The 18,420-nt window shown below is 37.3% G+C and overlaps 1 protein-coding gene and 1 long non-coding RNA gene across 4 annotated transcripts; one reads left to right on the forward strand and one right to left on the reverse strand.

Annotated features, from left to right (window-relative positions):
* Positions 1-4,544: 4,544 nt before the first annotated feature.
* LOC131007665 (G-type lectin S-receptor-like serine/threonine-protein kinase At4g27290) lies at positions 4,545-8,234 on the reverse strand. Of its 3 annotated transcripts, XM_057934593.1 has the most exons (8): positions 7,049-8,234; positions 6,872-6,931; positions 6,437-6,574; positions 6,155-6,279; positions 5,859-6,069; positions 5,516-5,753; positions 5,288-5,438; positions 4,545-5,212 (listed from the first exon to the last, which is right to left on the reverse strand). In XM_057934593.1, exons 1-8 carry the CDS (start codon positions 8,142-8,144, stop codon positions 4,904-4,906), a joined length of 2,328 nt encoding a protein of 775 aa, XP_057790576.1. In that variant the 5' UTR covers positions 8,145-8,234; the 3' UTR covers positions 4,545-4,903. The 3 variants fall into 3 exon arrangements, with proteins under 3 accessions (XP_057790576.1, XP_057790575.1, XP_057790574.1); XM_057934592.1 differs by having other exon boundaries at positions 6,155-6,276; positions 6,872-8,232; XM_057934591.1 differs by having other exon boundaries at positions 6,872-8,232.
* Positions 8,235-14,965: 6,731 nt separating this feature from the next.
* On the forward strand, positions 14,966-16,028 carry LOC131007723 (uncharacterized). Its single transcript, XR_009096224.1, has 2 exons — positions 14,966-15,298; positions 15,659-16,028. It is a non-coding gene; the product is annotated as an uncharacterized LOC131007723 (long non-coding RNA).
* The last annotated feature ends 2,392 nt before the right edge of the window (positions 16,029-18,420 follow it).

Genomic DNA, 18,420 nt, shown 5'->3' on the forward strand with positions numbered 1-18,420 from the left:
TCCGACGCTTCTAGCTTCTTCCTCCTTCTTCTCTTCGCCTCTTCTAAATCCCCGAGATTCACTTTCCTTTTCTGGCTTTTGCTGTCTGCTTCGCATGGTAGTGGTCAAACGGATTGCTTTCTTCGGTTTGATTCATACCAGGTGGGTTGCTTCAGGTTCCCATGCCCCAAGTTAGACTGGAGAGGTACTGCGGCCGAAGCTCCATGCTGGTAAACATGACATAGCAATCTGGGCTTGGTAATGCCCATTCCAACCACGTTCTTTCCGTTTCCGCTCCACTGGACCTTCATTCCTCAACAACTTCGTTTTCCCCTTGGACAGACCTATACTGATACAAATAAAGAGAAAAATAGGGCCAAATGGCCCAAAAGTCGAAGACGCATCAGTTCTCTAGTGGAATGAACTAATATTTATAAATTAATTGTGGTCTGGGCTGACCATGGAGAATTAATTTATTTGAGGCCCATCTTTATTCCTTGTATCTGGTCCCTAGACTGGCCCAAAGTCTCGTTGCCCTAGCAGAGGTCATTCCTATTTGGTGGCTACTTTATCAGAGACGTCGCATCTCCTGCTCCTCAACATAGTCGTTCCCACCAAACAAGGAACCTCGAAGATTGAAGCATCAGCCCAAATTCAAAAAGCTCTCCAACGTAAGAAATCTTGAAGATGTTCTCCGCCAACGGATCTATTCAAGACCTCTCCTATAAATAGCGCTTGAGGATCACTTCAATCTTCGACCGATTCAACGACATAAGCTGAAACTTTGCCAAAATTATTTCTCAGCCAAAGCTTAACCTCTCCAAAGCTTGAATCGAAGAAGAGAATACCAACGCCAAAAATCAGTCACTGCTGATTACATATATTCTCTTAGACCTTAGGCAAACTCCGGTTTACCCAGAGCCTAGGTCAAAACTAACTCCAAAGAACTTGTTCTTTGAAGTTTAGTTGGCAAGATTTCAAACCTCCCTTCGACCAATAGAATCGAGTGTTTGAGTTGAAAAGGAGTTCAGGAAGGTACTCTGACTCCGTGAGATCCCAGTGCCAATTCGTGCTAGGAGTGAGAAATACAACAAGAGTGAAGTTGTTGGTACTGAAGATTGGATCTTCAGTTGATTCGGTTGTGTGCACCCGGCTAAGCACACATGTAGGTTTGCAGTGCACCCGTAAGCACTTGCAGAGTGAAATTGTTGGTCTGATCAACCGACCGTGGATGTAGGAAGTGTTTTCCGAACTACGTAAAAATCTCTGTGTTATTTACAGCTTTCAGTTTTACTTTCCTACTTGTGTTCTTACAATTGATAAACTGAATACTGATTAAATACAAAGAGAAACCTAAGACTAACAACGTGCTCAACAAAGGCTATTACGAAACAAAAGTATTTCCGCTGCGTATGTTGTCAGTCTGACTGATCTATCATCTGATAGTCAGGAAGATTTATAACATCTCTGTTTTAGTAAACTCGACTGAAGCCTTAACGTGCATCAGTTAAGTTTCAGTGACTTAACTGATAACTCTTTACTGAAAAGTATTTCAGTATCAGTCGTCAACCCTGTTTGGTCAAAACTCTTTTCAGTAAACATGCGTCTTAGTTTGTGTGTAAAGTTTCGTTTTGATCTCTATCTTGAGATCCCTCTGATTTCATAAAAATAGCCTATAAGTGTATTTCCCCCCCCCCCCCCATACACCTATTCGAGACCCTCCGGACCTAACAGTTTTTCTTCAAAATTGTTCAATAGTGTTTCTTGTACATGGATATGTCGTTTCATTTTCTTTACTTGGATATCAAACCTTTTATTGGTTGATTGATTTCCCAAAAAAAATGGAGTTTTTGTATCCAATTTCTGATTAGGATATGAAATGAATTTTAGTGATAATTGATTAATAATCTTGAATTCACAACTAAATCTATGAATTCAAAATTTATTATTTTTAAATTCACGATCATATCTATGAATTCACAATTAAATGTTATTGAATTCACAACCAGATCTATTAATTCACAACTTAATGTTCTTGAATTCACAACTAGATCTATTAATTCACAACTAAAACTAGAATTCACGATCAGTTCGATGAATTCACAACTGAATTCACAACTAAGAATAATGCTAGTCGTGAATTTAAGTTTTAAAGTTTTATTTCACGACTAACAATATTTCTAGTTGTGAATTCATTTAAAACTTTTATTCACGACTAATACTATTTCTAGTTGTGAATTCACGCTAATTCACGACTAACACTATTTATTGTTGTGAATTCTGATTGTGCATATTTTATACGCATATTTTGAGTGTCTTTTGGTAGATTTTAATGCATAGTTCCTACTTATTATTATCTTTTGAAGTTAATTGTGGAACTAATTAATATTTTTAATGATTTTTGATAGATTTTGCAGAAAAAGTTCAGTTTTGAAAGATTTTGGAAGTAAAGAATTCGTAAAAGAAAAGTTGATCTGCGCGTATACCGTGCGGTGTGCCCATACCGTTTGGACGTTCGAATTTACTTGATTTGTGCTGAAGTGGCGAAAAGAACTTGTGGGCTACACTTTGACTTTCTTTATGTGGGCTGACTTTATTCCTTTAATTCTTTTTATTGGGCCTTTTATTTGCTAAGGCATGTGCGCCTCTTTTACTTATTTCATTAGATTAGGGTTTTCTTTATTTTCTTAGTTATTACTATATATTAGAGTTAGCATACAATTCTAAACACAATAAGTCAGACGCCACTTTTCTTGAAACATCAGCTTAGGCGCGCAACTTTGACATCAATTCCAGTTTTTTTTCTTCTTTCTTTTCACAAAAGAAATAAAATAAAATAAAAAAGCAAATCGAAATAATAGAAAAATTACTACTTAAAAATCGATCCCCGGCAACGGTGCCAAATTCACGCTTTGAAACTTGAATTCACAACTAACACTATTTTTAATTGTGAATTCAAACTTTAAAACTCGAATTCACAACCAATATTAGCTATTTAGTTGTAAATTTGAGTTTTAAAGCTTGAATTCACAACTAAAATTAATGTTAGTTGTGAATTTGTGGATAATTTTTAAATTTTTATATGCAAAGGTAAAATGGCAAGTGTGGCTACTTTTTAATTTTTTTTAAATTATAATTATTTAATTTATTTTGAAATTAAATCGATTCGGTATACCTGATAATCGATCATGGAAAATACGTATACCTAAAGTATAAAATTGATATTCGACTATTCGTATCGAAACCTTGAAATACAATTATCGCTGGTTCCGATACGGGTATAGCCGAATAACCAAACATGTTTTACCACCCTTATTCACACTAATAACTTATAAGAGGTAAGTAGTTATAAATTTCACAACTTATAGTAATTAATTAATTAATATTGAAAAAATTTAAAAGCTACTTCTATAAACTTACTCGCGTATGCCTATAGCTATAGTAATTCTTTAATTTCAAAAATACTTCTACTAAGAAAAATGGCGCCTCTTCAAAAACCTGACCACAACCTTATTGGGCCTGTAAGATTAGATCTTACATGTTGGGATGACGTAGTAAGATTTATCTTTATAGCAATGAATTCTGAAAATTGATGAGCTAATATTATAGGCATGGCATGTAGGGCTGGGAATCGGGTCGGGTTCGGGTATCCTACCCGAAAAAATCGGGTACCCGAACCCGAAAATCCCCTAAACCCTATACCCGACCCCGACCCTGAAAACGAAATCGGGTACCCTAATACCCGATAGTTTTTAGGCCATTCCCCTAAATCGAGCCAATTCAAAGTAGCAGCAGGGCAGCAAATTCAAATGAATTCAGTCGAAATTCATACAGAAAATCATACAAATCAATTCCAATTCAATGAGATAATGACCAAATTCAAAGCAGCAAATTCAACATTAACATAGAAAATCTGTATTTAAAAAAAAAAAAAAGAAGAAGAAGAAGATTCGAAGAAGAAGAAGAGAAGGCGTAGAAGAAGTGGCGTTGTCGGAGCTCCACTGGCGGCGAGGGGCGCCGACTCATCGGAGACGGGAGACCGGGAGGGATTTCTGCCCTGGAGTGGGGGCGGCGGCAGCAGGGGAGGGATTACTTAACGGCTGCTGCAGGGGCGAGGGGCTGCCGGGCTGGGATGACTGGCGCCGACGCCGGGCTGGCGAGGGGCGACGGCGAGTGGGGCGGCCGGCCGGGGCTGGACTCTGGAGTGAGAGCCGAGAGGTTAGGAACTTAGGGCCGGCGGGCTGGGTTGGGAGTTTGGGAATTGATTTGGGGGAAAGTACAAAGCAGTACAGGGGGCGGGACGGGAGGGAACTTAGTTTAGTTTAGATTTAGAATAATTTTCATATTTAATTTAATTAAATAGTTTAAAATTTATTAATTAAAACTATCGGGTAATTCGGGTATACCCGATACCCGATTATTTCGACCCCTAAATACTCGATCCCATACCCGATCCCAAAAAAATCGGGTATCGGGTACCCTATACCCGATTTTTTCGGGTCGGGTATCGGGTACCCGATTACCCCATCCCAAAATTCCCAGCCCTACCCATATGGCATGGATGGTTTGCACAGAAGAAAGGTCATTGGAACTGGTTGATTCTTGCCTCAGAAATTTATGCAATGATCAATCCATGTCTTCAGTTGTGGCGATGCTGACGAGCGACGTCATTCTGCCCTAAGCTAGACATCCTGGTTGATGATAGATCAGCCCATATGCCATCATCTTCATTTCTCTCTCTTCCAATTCCAATCTTTACACACTTCTTTTCTACTCACTGAGGCACTGCCTCTCCCCCTGTCACCGCTAGTTTCTAGTATTGTCCATTCTAAAGAATCAAACGCACCTTTGGAATACGGTGCAAATAATATGTCCACACACAATAACAAACATACACACTGCACACACGAATTGGGGGTTCTCCTCATCTGGCCTCCAAGTCAGTAATGCTGATAGTTCCATTCTCCGATTCAATACGTTGGGATGTACAACTGCTCACTGGGCTGAAACTTCTCTCCATAAAAAATGCAGGTTCTTTTGGTTCGGGCAAAACTGCTCCATCAGTTCCTAACATTGAAACCACTGATGACATGTTTGGCCTATCTTCTGCAAATTTCTGAACGCATAATAACCCTACTTGCATGCATCTCTTCACTTGAGACTCCACAAATGTATCATTCAAACATTCATCCATCAACTGCAGAATCTGGTTTTCTTTCCATAGCAACCATGCCTGCCGCAATAATAACCAACTCAGTGTTTTGAGATTATTCAAATAAATGAAATTGACATCAAAGTATTATTTTACATGGCCCAAGAGGTTAAGATAGTGATCGGCGTCTCCATATCCTCTGTTCTTCTGTCCACTGATAATCTCCAGCAAAACCACTCCAAGACTAAAGATGTCAGATTTCACCGAGAAGTTCCCATCAATAGCATATTCTGGAGCCATATATCCACTGCATAAAATTATTGATCTTCAGGCCAGTATAGAAAAAAATGAAGTTAATTATTTAATGATATAAAATAAGCTTACTATGTCCCAACTACTCTTTTTGTTCTAGCAAGAGGTTGATCCTCTTCAAAAATTCGTGCTAAGCCGAAATCTGAAATTTTTGGAGTTAAATTTCCATCTAGTAAAATATTGTTTGTTTTGAGATCCCTATGAATAATCTTTAATCTGGAATCGTGATGGAGATATAGCAGTCCCCTTGCAATTCCCATGATAATATCATAGCGCTTAGGCCATGTCAAAAGTGTTCTCCTTCTGTCATCTGCAAATGATTGAACATAAATGTGAATATTTTTTAGATTTGGCAGGATGAACAAGTAAGGGATTTCACAAGCAAACTAAAAAGAAGAAGGATTTATCATTGTACCAAAAACAAAAAGGTCAAGGCTTTTATTCTGCAGGTATTCATAGACTAGCATCCTTTCCTCTTCTTCAATGCAACATCCCAAAAGTCTTACAAGGTTTCTATGTTGAAGTTTTGCAATCACCCTAACTTCATTTCTGAACTCTTCGAGACCCTGGTGTGAGGTTCTCGACAATCTTTTGACTGCAATTTCTTCTCCCGATGGCATGTTTCCCTGCTTATTATGTGTGTTAGTATACAATTAAGGAAGCCATAGTATTCTTTTTGTCCAACTTCAGCACTCTCACTTAGTAAATTACCTTGTAAACACTACCAAAACCTCCAGCTCCAATCATGTTTTCCGCTGAGAAATTATTTGTGGCTTGCACAATAGTCGCCATTTTGATCACAGGTAATTCTAAGTCATCATCATTCTTTTCTACTGCTAAAAAGCAGAAGGAAATAAAGAATAAAGGTTGAGTTTATGATTAGAATATTAATGAACTATACTTTTTAGAGCAGTCCTCTATAGATGCTTTGGAGTTTGGAGATTGATGAACTATACATACTTCCTAGAATTGTTACAGAAGTTCAATTGTTACCTGGCCTCTTTCGTCCTGTCATTAAAACACATGCATTAATAAAGGCTGAGACGAGAACACCAGAAGCAATTGATATGAGTATCAACTTGATAGGCCATTCATTCTTCTTCTCCTTCTCTTCCAAACTCATGTTAAAATCTACAGGCAAAATTACTTGTTAATGTATGTAAGTAGGAGTGAATGGGACACAAATACAAGATAAGGGCATAGTAAGCCATCTAGCTTTCTTTCCTCTTACTCTTGCAGATCGGATACATATTGAGAGGTTTAATAGTACAGCTTGTATTTGTTACAAACTGCATGTCATCGATTCAAGCAGCTTCTCTGTTTACTCAAATGCTTTAACGCAATATGCATGTAAAGGTGTACTATATCTCAATTCTCTCCTCTTTTGCTTAGTATGAAATATGAAATTGGTAGTTATGAAAGACTTACCTAGTTCAGAAATTGGCACACGGACATACATGTTCTGCTTACTATCTGCTGCAGAAAGTCCTTTGGTATCAATGAGATCACCGAACCACATCAAGCAGCCAGTGTCTCCATTAGTGATGAACGGATTAGCATATGCAGTACAATTACAGTTTTTAAAGCACTCAGCTTTGCACTCACCAAGGCTCATTGTTGTGTTAAGCCAAAATCTCAACATATCAGGATACTTCACTCCCCTAATCTCTTGAAATCCGTCTCCACCATCACAATTCAGTAGTTTAGTCCTAGTACATCCACCCGACCAATCTTGAAGGTCCCAGTCCTTTTGGAACTTGGGAGCAAATCCTTTAAAACAGTGGCATCTAATTGGCCTGTCAGATCTGCAGATACAGTTAGGGCCACAGCTACCATATTCATCGCACGTATCTTGAGGAAAAGCGATGACATGATTCCACTTGCCTTGTCTCACATTCATGGTATGGCGATGGAGTGTACCAGATGCATCCAAAGTAGTTCTTACTGGAATTGAACTCTCGAAGGGTTCTCCCATGGATATCAACCTCTCTTGCTTGAAAACCAAATCTGGTTTGTAAACGGAATTGGGAAAGGGTGTGCCACCACAAAAATACATCCCATTCCACTGTCCCACTCTGTATCTTTTGATTGCCCCTCTTAAAGTCACCACCTCAGCCAAGCCCCGATTTTGGATCCTGTGAACATATTCACCAGGAGATGGATCGTCCGGACTTCTCCATGATGTAAGATACCTCTCAACACCAGCATCAACATCATCCACCATCTTCATTCCTGGTAACATGGTGTCAGTTGGGTAATCGAAACTCTGCCATAGGTAGCTCGTGTTATCTGCAAGAACTAAATTTCCCGAATCAAGGAGCTGTAAAACTGGATTTGATGCCACCACTGATGAATTCGCCAGCCATATAATGCTTTTGCCACTGCTAATCACAAGACTTCCATTTCCGGAAATCTTGAAAACTGGTGCTTGTGAGGCAGTGATGGGATGGTTTCTGTTTGCAACCCAGACTACAACTTCTGGTGTGCTCTTGTACCATATTCCCATGAATCTATTCGAAGATTTTCCAGGCGAGAAAAAACCCATTTCAAAAACTTGGTTAGGAGATATCAAAGTCTGCCTCACAACAAGGGTTTGATTTGGAAAAAGAGTGCAGTCGTCAACTGCTCCAACTGTTAAACTCAGAAAGGGGATGGAGTGAAGCAGGGAGCAGAGGATTGTAATGAAAAAGAAAAGCGCCATGTTCAAATCTGATTACCTGTGCAGCTCCGAAAATAATTTTGCTGGTGACGTAACGTTTATGGTAGAACAACAGTGAATAAAAGAAAAGAAAAAAAAAAGAAAAGAAAATTAAATCGATAAGTTAAATAGAAGAGTCAATAATAAAGTAAGTTGATTTATTTATGATTTTCAAATTTCAATAAATGCGTCACGCATGGCGCACGGTGTGGACACTTGGCACCTTTCGAAACTTCATAAAATAACGACGGTATATACGTAAGTTAGATTTTTTCTATAAAAATAAATAAAATAAAATAAAACTTATCTATTGTGGATATTATGTAATGGTTATGGCCAGATAATTTTCTTATGGATACCTTTCGTAGATTTGTGGATATTATTAATCATGTTTTTGTGTTTGATAGGTTGAACAAATAAACTAGTCACAATATATTGGTGTTTGATATCCAATTACGTGACTTAGATAAATAATAAGAAAGACACAAAAGCCCCTTCTTTAAATCAATCAGGGGCTGGCCAATTTCCAATACCTTCATTATTTTTCTTCTGTTTATAAGTTCACCTAATTTATTATATTTTCTTCTTCTTTTTTTTGCCCTTTTTATTTACATTAGTACGTCCGCACGTGTAACGACGAATATTAAAATTAAAAGATATTTTAAATAAATAAATATAAATACATATATTAAAAGTTCATACATGATCATAAAATCTTATCTATATTAATATTTTGATTATTTTAGTTATGTTTATTAAATATTTTATATATATTTATTGGACATTTTATGATCATTTTAGATAAAAATATGCTACACCCTACGTTTACGATATCGTTTTCACTTTATACGAATTTTAAGAAAGTGGTGGGTAGTAGTTTAAAGTAATGAGTATTGTTGTGAGTGGAGTTTGTAGACCTTACTACTATAAATGAAAGTGGAAATGATATTATGAACAGAGAAAAATGGAAAAAGTGGAAACGATATCGTTGACGAATGACTATTATATATTTAATTTAAAAAATATGTTATTACATCTCTCTCAGTCCCACTAATCATAACACAAAATTCATTTTTGGTTGTCCAATTTATAATGATTCATTTTCCAAATAAAAATAAATTAGGGTCATAATCAAGTGGATCCATCTATTTTAATCCTCTAATCAAGTGGGTCTATCTACATTATCCTCTAATCAAATGAGTCAATTTACTTTGTTACCTAATAATGGGTACGGTTCATCTACTTTCATCAAGTTCTTCTTAATATGTGTCCAAAAGTATGAAAACATGTTTAGTGAGATGATCGGGGGTATTTAATTAATATAAATGTATATATAGTTAGACTACAAACTTATTTTAAAATAAAAACTACAAACCATTTGTTCAAAGAAGTGAAGGCTGTGAGTTGAAGGCCAAGGAATTACTAGAAAGTTAGCCCCCCAACAACATTGTATTCGAAGCTTACGAACTCCTTCAAAGTAAGGTTCAAACTCAAATTTGGCACAAAGCCATCTAAAAAAGCTACATTCTGCTGTAAGTACTCAATCACACTATGGATAATTAGGGAGGCTGAAAACTATTGATAAGCTTGATCATATTAACGCAAGTCACATATATATGCTTCCTATGCAACATAGAGAATGAGACACATGAGCACCTGTTCTTCAAGTGCTCGGCAACAAAAAAAGTCTAGAGCTTTATACGAGAATGGCTCAAATTAAAACACCAAATGACGATACTGTCAAGCTCTATCACTACAAAAAAACGCGTAAATAGCGAAGACAATTACCGGCGGCGATTTTGTCGTCGGTAATTACCAGCGGCACGGCGGCGGCATTTCAGGCGACCCGCTCTTTCGCAATCACCGGACAATTACCGACGGCAAAATCGCCGCCGGTAATTTTATTATACGCAATAAATGTTTAATTTTATACAATTACCGACGGCGTTTTGCCGTCGCTAATTAGCGACGACAAATTGCCGTCGGTAATGAATTAAATATAGGTCACGCGTATCCCTTCTTTTTTCAGTTTTGCGCCGCACACAACCCCCCCCCTGCTGCTGCTTCTCCTTCTCCGGTCGCCACTCGCCGCCGTGCCCAGGTAACTCTCTCTCTCTCTCTCTCTCTCTCTAGATCTATATATATATATCTCATTGTAATTATATATTAATTATATTTAATTTTCACTTATATTCTTCCTTGTAGTTCGACGACCCCGTTTCGCCGCCTTCTTCACGACACCCCGCCGGAAACCACCACCGTACGTTTCTCTTATTTATTTATTTAATTATTTATGAATTTATTTATGTATTTATGTTAATTAAATAGATTTATTTGTTAGATCTAGTTAATTAATTTTTAATTGGCTTAGTTTATAAATTAATTATATATGAAGCATGATTAATTTTAAATTATATTAAGCATGATTAATTTTAATCAATTAGTTTAAGTTGTTAGTTTATATATAATGAAATGTGTAATTAGTTTAATCAATTAGTTTAAGTTGTTTGTTAGAATAATTTATATATGTTGGATAATTTAATTTGTTAAATTAAATGTTATGTGCTATGTGTTTATGAAATGTTATGTTATTATATATTGTGGGATAGATTTAATCAATTTCTTAAGGATCTTCTCCCTTTGAGATAGAAATTGATTATTTCTTAAGGATCTTCTCCCAACAAATAATTGTTTTTAATTTGATTTTTGTATTCTTTATTGCTTAGTTTACAACTGGGAGGCGGGGCGGGTAGATTTAGTTGTTGAGTCGATCACTCGATAGTTAGGATAGTGGGGTTATGCTGTCGAAATTTTGTTAGATTTGAAGTAATTTATTATATTTTATTTGTTATTTTCAATTAGAATTTGAAAGAATGAGTGATAATCGTATGTGGATGTACGCGAGATACAATGATCGTACTGCATTTGAAACGGGGCTTGAGAGTTTCCTCGAGTGGGCGAGAAATCAAACGACGTACACAGATGGAGAAGGTAACATTAGGTGCCCGTGTAAGAAGTGCAAGAATCAAGCGGATTTAGATGTACCTACGGTCAGAAAACATGTTAGTAGAAGTGGATTTGTCCTGAATTACACAAATTGGGTTTCTCACGGGGAAGCACCGCTGTATATGCCGACAGAACGTGTTATAATGGATGAGGATGCTGGATCATACAATAACTATGAAAGGTTGGTGCATGACCATGCTGGACCTAGCAATTACCAAGATCCTCCAAGTCTGGAGCAGCCGCCCAATAATGACGCTCAACAGATTTATAACATGTTGGATGCAGCGGATACTCCATTGTACGCAGGATGTGACACGTACACACAATTAAGTTGGATGACTCAATTCATGAGCATAAAGGTTGAAAGCTACATGTCAGAGAGGACTTACAATCAGGTGTCTTCGATGATGAAAGCTGCTTTACCGCAGGGTAACAACTGTCCAGAAAACTTCTATAGTACGAAAAGAAATCTGCGTGGTTTGGGTTTGCCAGTAGAGAAGATTGATTGTTGTGTTAATAAATGCATGTTGTATTGGGGGGAAACTAGTGAGCTACATAGTTGTATGTTCTGTGACCAATCACGATATAAGGAGAATTTGCGTGCATCTGGAAGTCGCCGAAAGAAACAGGTGCCCGCCAAACAGATGCACTATTTTCCCTTGACGCCCCGATTGCAGAGATTGTTTGCATCTCTCGCAACTGCTGAAAATATGTGGTGGCATGCGACATCAACAAACGATGGGATCATGCGCCACCCGACACAACATGAAAAGTCACGACTGTCACGTGTTCATGCAAATACTGCTGCCTGTTGCCTTTAAAGAACTTCTTCCTAAGAATGTTTGGGAGGCAACGACAGAGTTAAGTTTCTTCTTAAGAGAATTAACATCCCGTAACGTGGCCATATATGATATGGGAATACTTAGTGAGAAGATAGTTGTTACTCTTTGCAAACTTGAGCGAATCTTCCCTCCTAGTTTATTTGATTCAATGGAGCACCTACCAGTTCATTTGGCAGATGAGGCACGATTGGCTGGTCCAGTGCAATATTGGTGGATGTATCCTTTTGAACGATATTTGAGGACATTGAAAAATCATATAAAAAATCAAGCCAAGGTTGAGGGATCCATCTCCAATGCATATATACTTGCAGAAATGTCAACCTTCTCTTCTTTTTATTTTGAAGATCAATTATCTACAAAGTGGATAACTTTGCCTTGCAATATTGAGATGCATGTTGCTGAAAATGATGATCCTCTTTGTCTCGCCATATTCAAACTTATTGGGCATTCAATTGGCCGAGGGAGGAAGAGATACATGGATGAGCCCGAATACATTGTTGCACACATATATATTTTGAGCAATTGTGCAGAGGTTGCAGAGACATATAGCAAGTGAGTATTCTCGTTCAATTTATGTATAAGAAGTATTCATCATACATAGGTAGTAACATATAACTTTTTCTTTGTATCCAAGGGTCTTCGAGGAGGAAAAGTGATATGCAAATCCTTACATGACCGATGCAGAGTTTGAGGTCGCGTTTGACAACGAGTTTATTGTGTGGTTTAGCCATTACGTAAGAGACGATATATTTCTGTTAAATATACATTTACTTACTCTAAAATTAGCTTGCAAACTTAAATTCACGACTGTAACAGGTTTGTCGTCCTTGTAACGATGAGTTGAACCCGTATATTAGGTCGTTTGCAGCTGGACCATTAAGGGAGATTGAAACATACTCCGGCTATTTCATGAATGGCTACAGATTTCACACGACTGATCATGATAGAGAGAGTGCGACTGTGAATAGTGGCGTTTGCATAAAAGGCTCGGTCTACGGTACTGATAGAGATATGCTAGACTTTTATGGGCGTCTGCAAGAGGTTTGCGTGCTGGAGTATCCGAGGTATCCAATTAAGAAGACAGTCTTGTTCAAATGTGAATGGTTTGACTTGTCGGCTCAGGAAACTTCTATTGATACAGACTTCAAGTTAGTTTCAGTGAACCACACAAGAAGATATAAGAAGTATGATCTCTTTGTTTTAGCGAGTCAGGCAGTTCAAGTGTTTTACTGTCCCTATCCCAGTACGAACCAATCAAAGAAAAATTAGTGGTCAGCAAGCAAAGTCAACGCAAGATCAAAGGTTGAAGTATCTACTGCAGTATCTACATCAACATTAGATCAACCATTTCAAGAAGAAGTGGTTACTATTATGTCTACTCACACAAATGTAGGCATTGAACAACCACTTCTTCTTCATCCCCTCGGTGGAATCGTTGAGATTGAAGATGCCGATGAACCAGAAGATGAGAATCCCCCGTTGACATCTGACGATAGTGATGATGATAGTAGCGATCATTATGAATAAATGTAAATGCACATTTTGGTTGAATTTGAAAATAAATTTGTTATGTTTGTTAGTTACTGTTAATGTTATGTTTGGCTATATATTTGTTAATGTAATTGTATGCAACAGGTATCATGTCTATCCGTAGAGGTTTCATGGGATTTGGGAGGCGATCTAGAAGTAATGCGCCGGAAGCTACTGGAGACACATCTGATGGGTCCAGGACGCATATTTCTGGGACTCCCGAGACTCCCCAGGTCTCTGCTAGTATTTCACGGGCTAGAAGGCCTAGGGGCCCTACAGCTGTCGTGATCAGAGAGAAATCGGCTAAGGAAACAGGGAGGATTGTATTTCAGAGGCATCCTATTTCTGGGTAAGTATTTTAGTTTAAATTATTGTTTCTCGTATACCATGATTAAGTAATAAAATTACTTTTACACAGTGTGTTGTTGGAGCCAATAGGCCTGTCCAAAGCTTGCACGCAAGCATTTAAGATGTTTGATAACCCAGACGGGTACACATGGAAGTTGACGCCCCCAGCGATGAAGGATACGTATTTTGGTGAATTACGGGTACAATTAAATTTATAGTACATATAAATTTATCATATTAAATTTATTGGCAGCCTGAGGATGAGCATGACGTGAGGGCCATGTGGGAGAAAAACGCCCGCAAAAGGTACTCCGACATGATGAGCGACTACAAGAAAGAGCTCAAGGAGTGTACCCGCCAAGGGAGAGAGATGTCTAGACCCGCCTGGATGACTTCCGATTTCTGGACTGGAATCCAGGAATACTGGCAGCGTCCCGAGGTTCAAGCTGTTTCTACACGAGCACGTGCCAACCAGATGTCCGAGCCCGATGGGGAAGGTACATGGATCAGTAGGCACGTGGACGGGTCTCAGTCGACTCGTATCCTGCAGCAGTATATGGTTAGTAATTAACAAATAATTAAGTTCATAAGTATATGTATATATATATAGGGTGCGGTTATAGTGAGAACCACAATTATCGTGAGAACATAAGAACCAATAAAATTATTGCATCTGCTATACAAATTAATGCATCCGCTATTAAATTTAATGCATCCGAAAAAAATAATTTTTTTGCTCCCTTCAGGATTCGAACCCAGCACCTGCATCCATCCACCAAGATGATGCATCCACCGTAGATCTTGATGATCGAATGACTTAAAATGGTTCTCCGTTCTTATTTTATTAGTGGTTCTTATTTGAACCTCTCCCTATATATATATATATATATATATATATATATAGGGTCAAGTTAAAAAAGAATGATCCTAAGTATAGAGAATAAAGAATTAATCTCCATCATTCAAACCACTTAATCATGCGGTTGAGATTAATTTAGTTTCCAGCTTTTAATGTATTAAACCAAATTTTGAAATATTAATTTTAATTAGAAAAGGGCATTAAAGTAACTATCTATTGGGTAAAAACTGAAAGCACGGAAATCACTCCCCCATTTTATGCGGCCTCTCCTCTACAAACCTCTCTATCTCTTTCTCTTTCTCTCTCATTTACAGATTTTGAAGCATCAAACCTCCCTCTACCTCCGCCGATACAGCCGCCGCCACCGCACCTCCTTTCTTCCTCCTCCCTAAACCGTCGGAGGCCCAGCAAGATCGTCGGGCCGTCACGATTTTCACCATCAAAAACCTCATCTCCCTCTCTATTTCAACGGCGAGCGGCGAGAATCCACGCCGCCCCCTTCTCCATCAAAAACCTCATCTCCCTTCTCTATGTTTAAGCGTTTCCAATTGGGGTTATCTGGAGAGATTGGAGTTAGTTTTGTTAACTGAGGAATGTGTGTAATTTTGTGTTTGGGATCTTGTTGCTTGGATATTCTTGATTGTTGTGGCTGCTGGGTTTTGCTTGATTAAAAAGAAAAATGTAATCTTGGATGAAATGGCATGTGAATTTTGTTTCTTTTAGTTTGCTTAATTATTGGATTTTTTTCTTTCTCGCTGTGGGTAATATTGCAGGGGAATTTCAAGCAAAATCAGTACCTGATAACCCCTTTTAATTGTTTGTGTAGTTTATATTAGATTCTTGTTTTTGTTCTTTTTGTCACTTGGGGCTTCTTTCGCCAATGGATTTGATTTTTGGGTGTTTTGCAACTAAGTAGTTCATTCTGCTTGCAGGGGGGATTATTTATGTTCGATCTTTAGCTTCCATACTGGTTTTGTGACTCGACGCAAGAACTCATTGGAGGCCAGCGCAACCGTGGAAATCCGGCGTCTCATCTCCAAAGAGATCTCTCATAGTCGGATTCTTCATCTGGGAATTAAATCTCTTTGCAGTCTCTGTCTAATCTGCACTTTTATATTTCTTTTCGTCAAAATAAATGATCAATTTTGGAATTTGGGGGATATTCACATGTCCATTAAATATGAATATATCTGTTCATTTAGAAATTGTGTTCTGTTCATTTAGAAATTGAGTTCTGTTCATTTATGTTCATGCGTCCAGTAAATCTAAATAAGAAATCTGAATATATTGTTCATTTAGAAATTGTGTTCTGTTCATTTAGAAACTGGGTTCTGTTCATTTATGTTCTTGCGTCCAGTAAATCTAAATAAGGTTTTCGTTTCTGCTGTGAAATCTGATTTTTTTTTCGTTTCCTTAACATAAACATTTTGAACATGCTTTAAACAATTACGAACACTTAAATAAACTATTTGAATTTTTCTTACTAACATAAAATATTTAACATAAATCATTTCGAACAAGTGTAAAATAATTACGAACACCAAAATAAACTATTTGAATGTTCATTGAAAAAATGTTTATAGTTCATTGAAAAAATGTGTTCTGTTCATTTAGAAATTGTGTTATGTTCATTGAAAAATCATGTACTATTATATTTCTGAATAATATTATTCATATTTGATTGATTGAGAATTGTAAAAATATTTAATATAAATTATTTTGAATAAGCATAAAAAAGTTACGAACATCTAAATAAAATATTCGAATTTTTCTTGTTGACATAAAATATTTTGAACAATCTTAAAAAAATTATGAACATCTAAATAAAATATTTGAATTTCTTATGACATAAAAATTTAACATAACTTTTCGAACAAGCGTAATAAAATTACGAACATCTAAATAAAATATTTGAATTTTTTTTTCTGACATAAAATATTTAATATATAACTTTTTGAACAAGCATAACAAAATTACGAACATCTAAATAAAATATTCAATTTTGTTTACTGACATAAAAATTTTTGAACAAGCCTTGTGAACATCTAAATTAAATAATATTATACAGATTATGAAAAGATTTCCTAATTCAGCAAATTAAGTTCGACAAATCAGTACAAGTTGTTCGATATAATTATTAAAATGTTCATATAAAAAACAACGAATTAATTTAATAATTTGGCTGAACAAAAAATGTCGGTTTCAATAATGTTTATGGGTTATGAGTAATAAATAATATTATATTTTAATGAAAGAATATATTGCAAATAAATGAAAAAAATATTGATTTATAGCCAAGGAAAAAAAATTCTGGTCAACCAAACGTGATTAAGGAATTAAATGGCTATTAAAAGAAAATACGAAAAGATACACGGTCTTACCAAATATACTTGGATCATGAGTATCTTTAGATTAGGAAAATCGGTTACAATAAATAAGTCTATTACTATTATAACCTTTTCATCCATTATTAAATGATAAATACCGAAAATATTACAACCGTGAGATTAGAAAGATTGGATGCACGAGATTAATTCTCTATTCTCTAAATACTTATCATTCTCTGTTTAACCTTTCTCTATATATATATATATATATATATATAAATATATAATATCTTGACTAATATAACTTATTTATCTTATATAAATGCTTTAACAGAGCTTGGAGCCTGATTTCCCCAAGGATGCGTCGAACTATGCCACCTTTCTCCGCCTCCACATGTACGCCGACAGAAGTTATACGTCGGAGAGAGATGCAAGAATTGACGTAAGTGTTTAAGTTTATTCAAATATTTAGTGAATGTATTTATTTTCTAACAATTATGCATTGTTATGTATGAATTAGCACGAGGTTCATCGACTTGCCGCTGCCACAGGACGAGAGCACCGGCTAGATGAGGTGTATTTGGATGTGGTACAACCGGACAAGTCACGGATCTACGGCGTCGGGAGTGCCGGGCAGAGCCAGGCTAGTAGGGGGTCTATCCGCAGCACGGGCACTTCTGCGGTGTCTCAGCAGCTTTAGGATGCACCGAACTATGCCGCCTTCCTCCGCCTCCACAGGAACGCCGACGGAAGTTATACGTAGGAGAGAGATGCAAGAATTGACGTAAGTGTTTAAGTTTATTCAAATATTTAGTGAATGTATTTATTTTCTAACAATTATGCATTGTTATGTATGAATTAGCACAAGGTTCATCGACTTGCCGCTGCCACAGGACAAGAGCACCGGCTAGATGAGGTGTATTTGGATGTGGTACAGCCGGACAGGTCACGGATCTACGGCGTCGGGAGTACCGGGCAGAGCCAGGCTAGTAGGGGGTCTATCCGCAGCACGTGCACTTCTGCGGTGTCTCAACAACTTTATGAGACACGGAACTCTACGCTAGAGGAGCGCCTGCAGCAGTAGGAACAGGAGCGGGCGGGAAGCAGAGAGGGCTGCAAGGGCTGCAATAGAGGCACAATTGGCTGCAGAGCAAGCAGCACGGCAGGCAGAACAACAAGCCATGCATGAGCGCTTTGGTCAAATAGAGCAGTTTATGAGGATGTATGGTGGTCAGCGAGCTCCATCCCCTGATGATGATGATGCTTAGGTCTCTCCCTGATTATGATGATGCTAAACTTTCATATTTATGTTTTCAAACAAAATTACATTTGCACTTTATTTTCAAATTTATGTTTTATTGAACTAT

Source organism: Salvia miltiorrhiza, chromosome 2 (genome assembly GCF_028751815.1).
Source record: "Salvia miltiorrhiza cultivar Shanhuang (shh) chromosome 2, IMPLAD_Smil_shh, whole genome shotgun sequence".
Taxonomy (NCBI): Eukaryota; Viridiplantae; Streptophyta; class Magnoliopsida; order Lamiales; family Lamiaceae; genus Salvia; species Salvia miltiorrhiza.

What these genes read in the sequence shown, in the direction of transcription:
- LOC131007665 (XM_057934591.1), bottom strand. Translation starts at nt 8,144, where the DNA reads ATGGCGCTTTTCTTTTTCATTACAATCCTCTGCTCCCTGCTTCACTCC. An exon ending in AAAAGAGTAGTTGGGACATA is followed by an intron (nt 5,439 to 5,515) that starts GTAAGCTTATTT and finishes AATTTTATGCAG; the next exon opens with TGGATATATGGCTCCAGAAT. An exon ending in ATCTTAACCTCTTGGGCCAT is followed by an intron (nt 5,213 to 5,287) that starts GTAAAATAATAC and finishes TTATTGCGGCAG; the next exon opens with GCATGGTTGCTATGGAAAGA.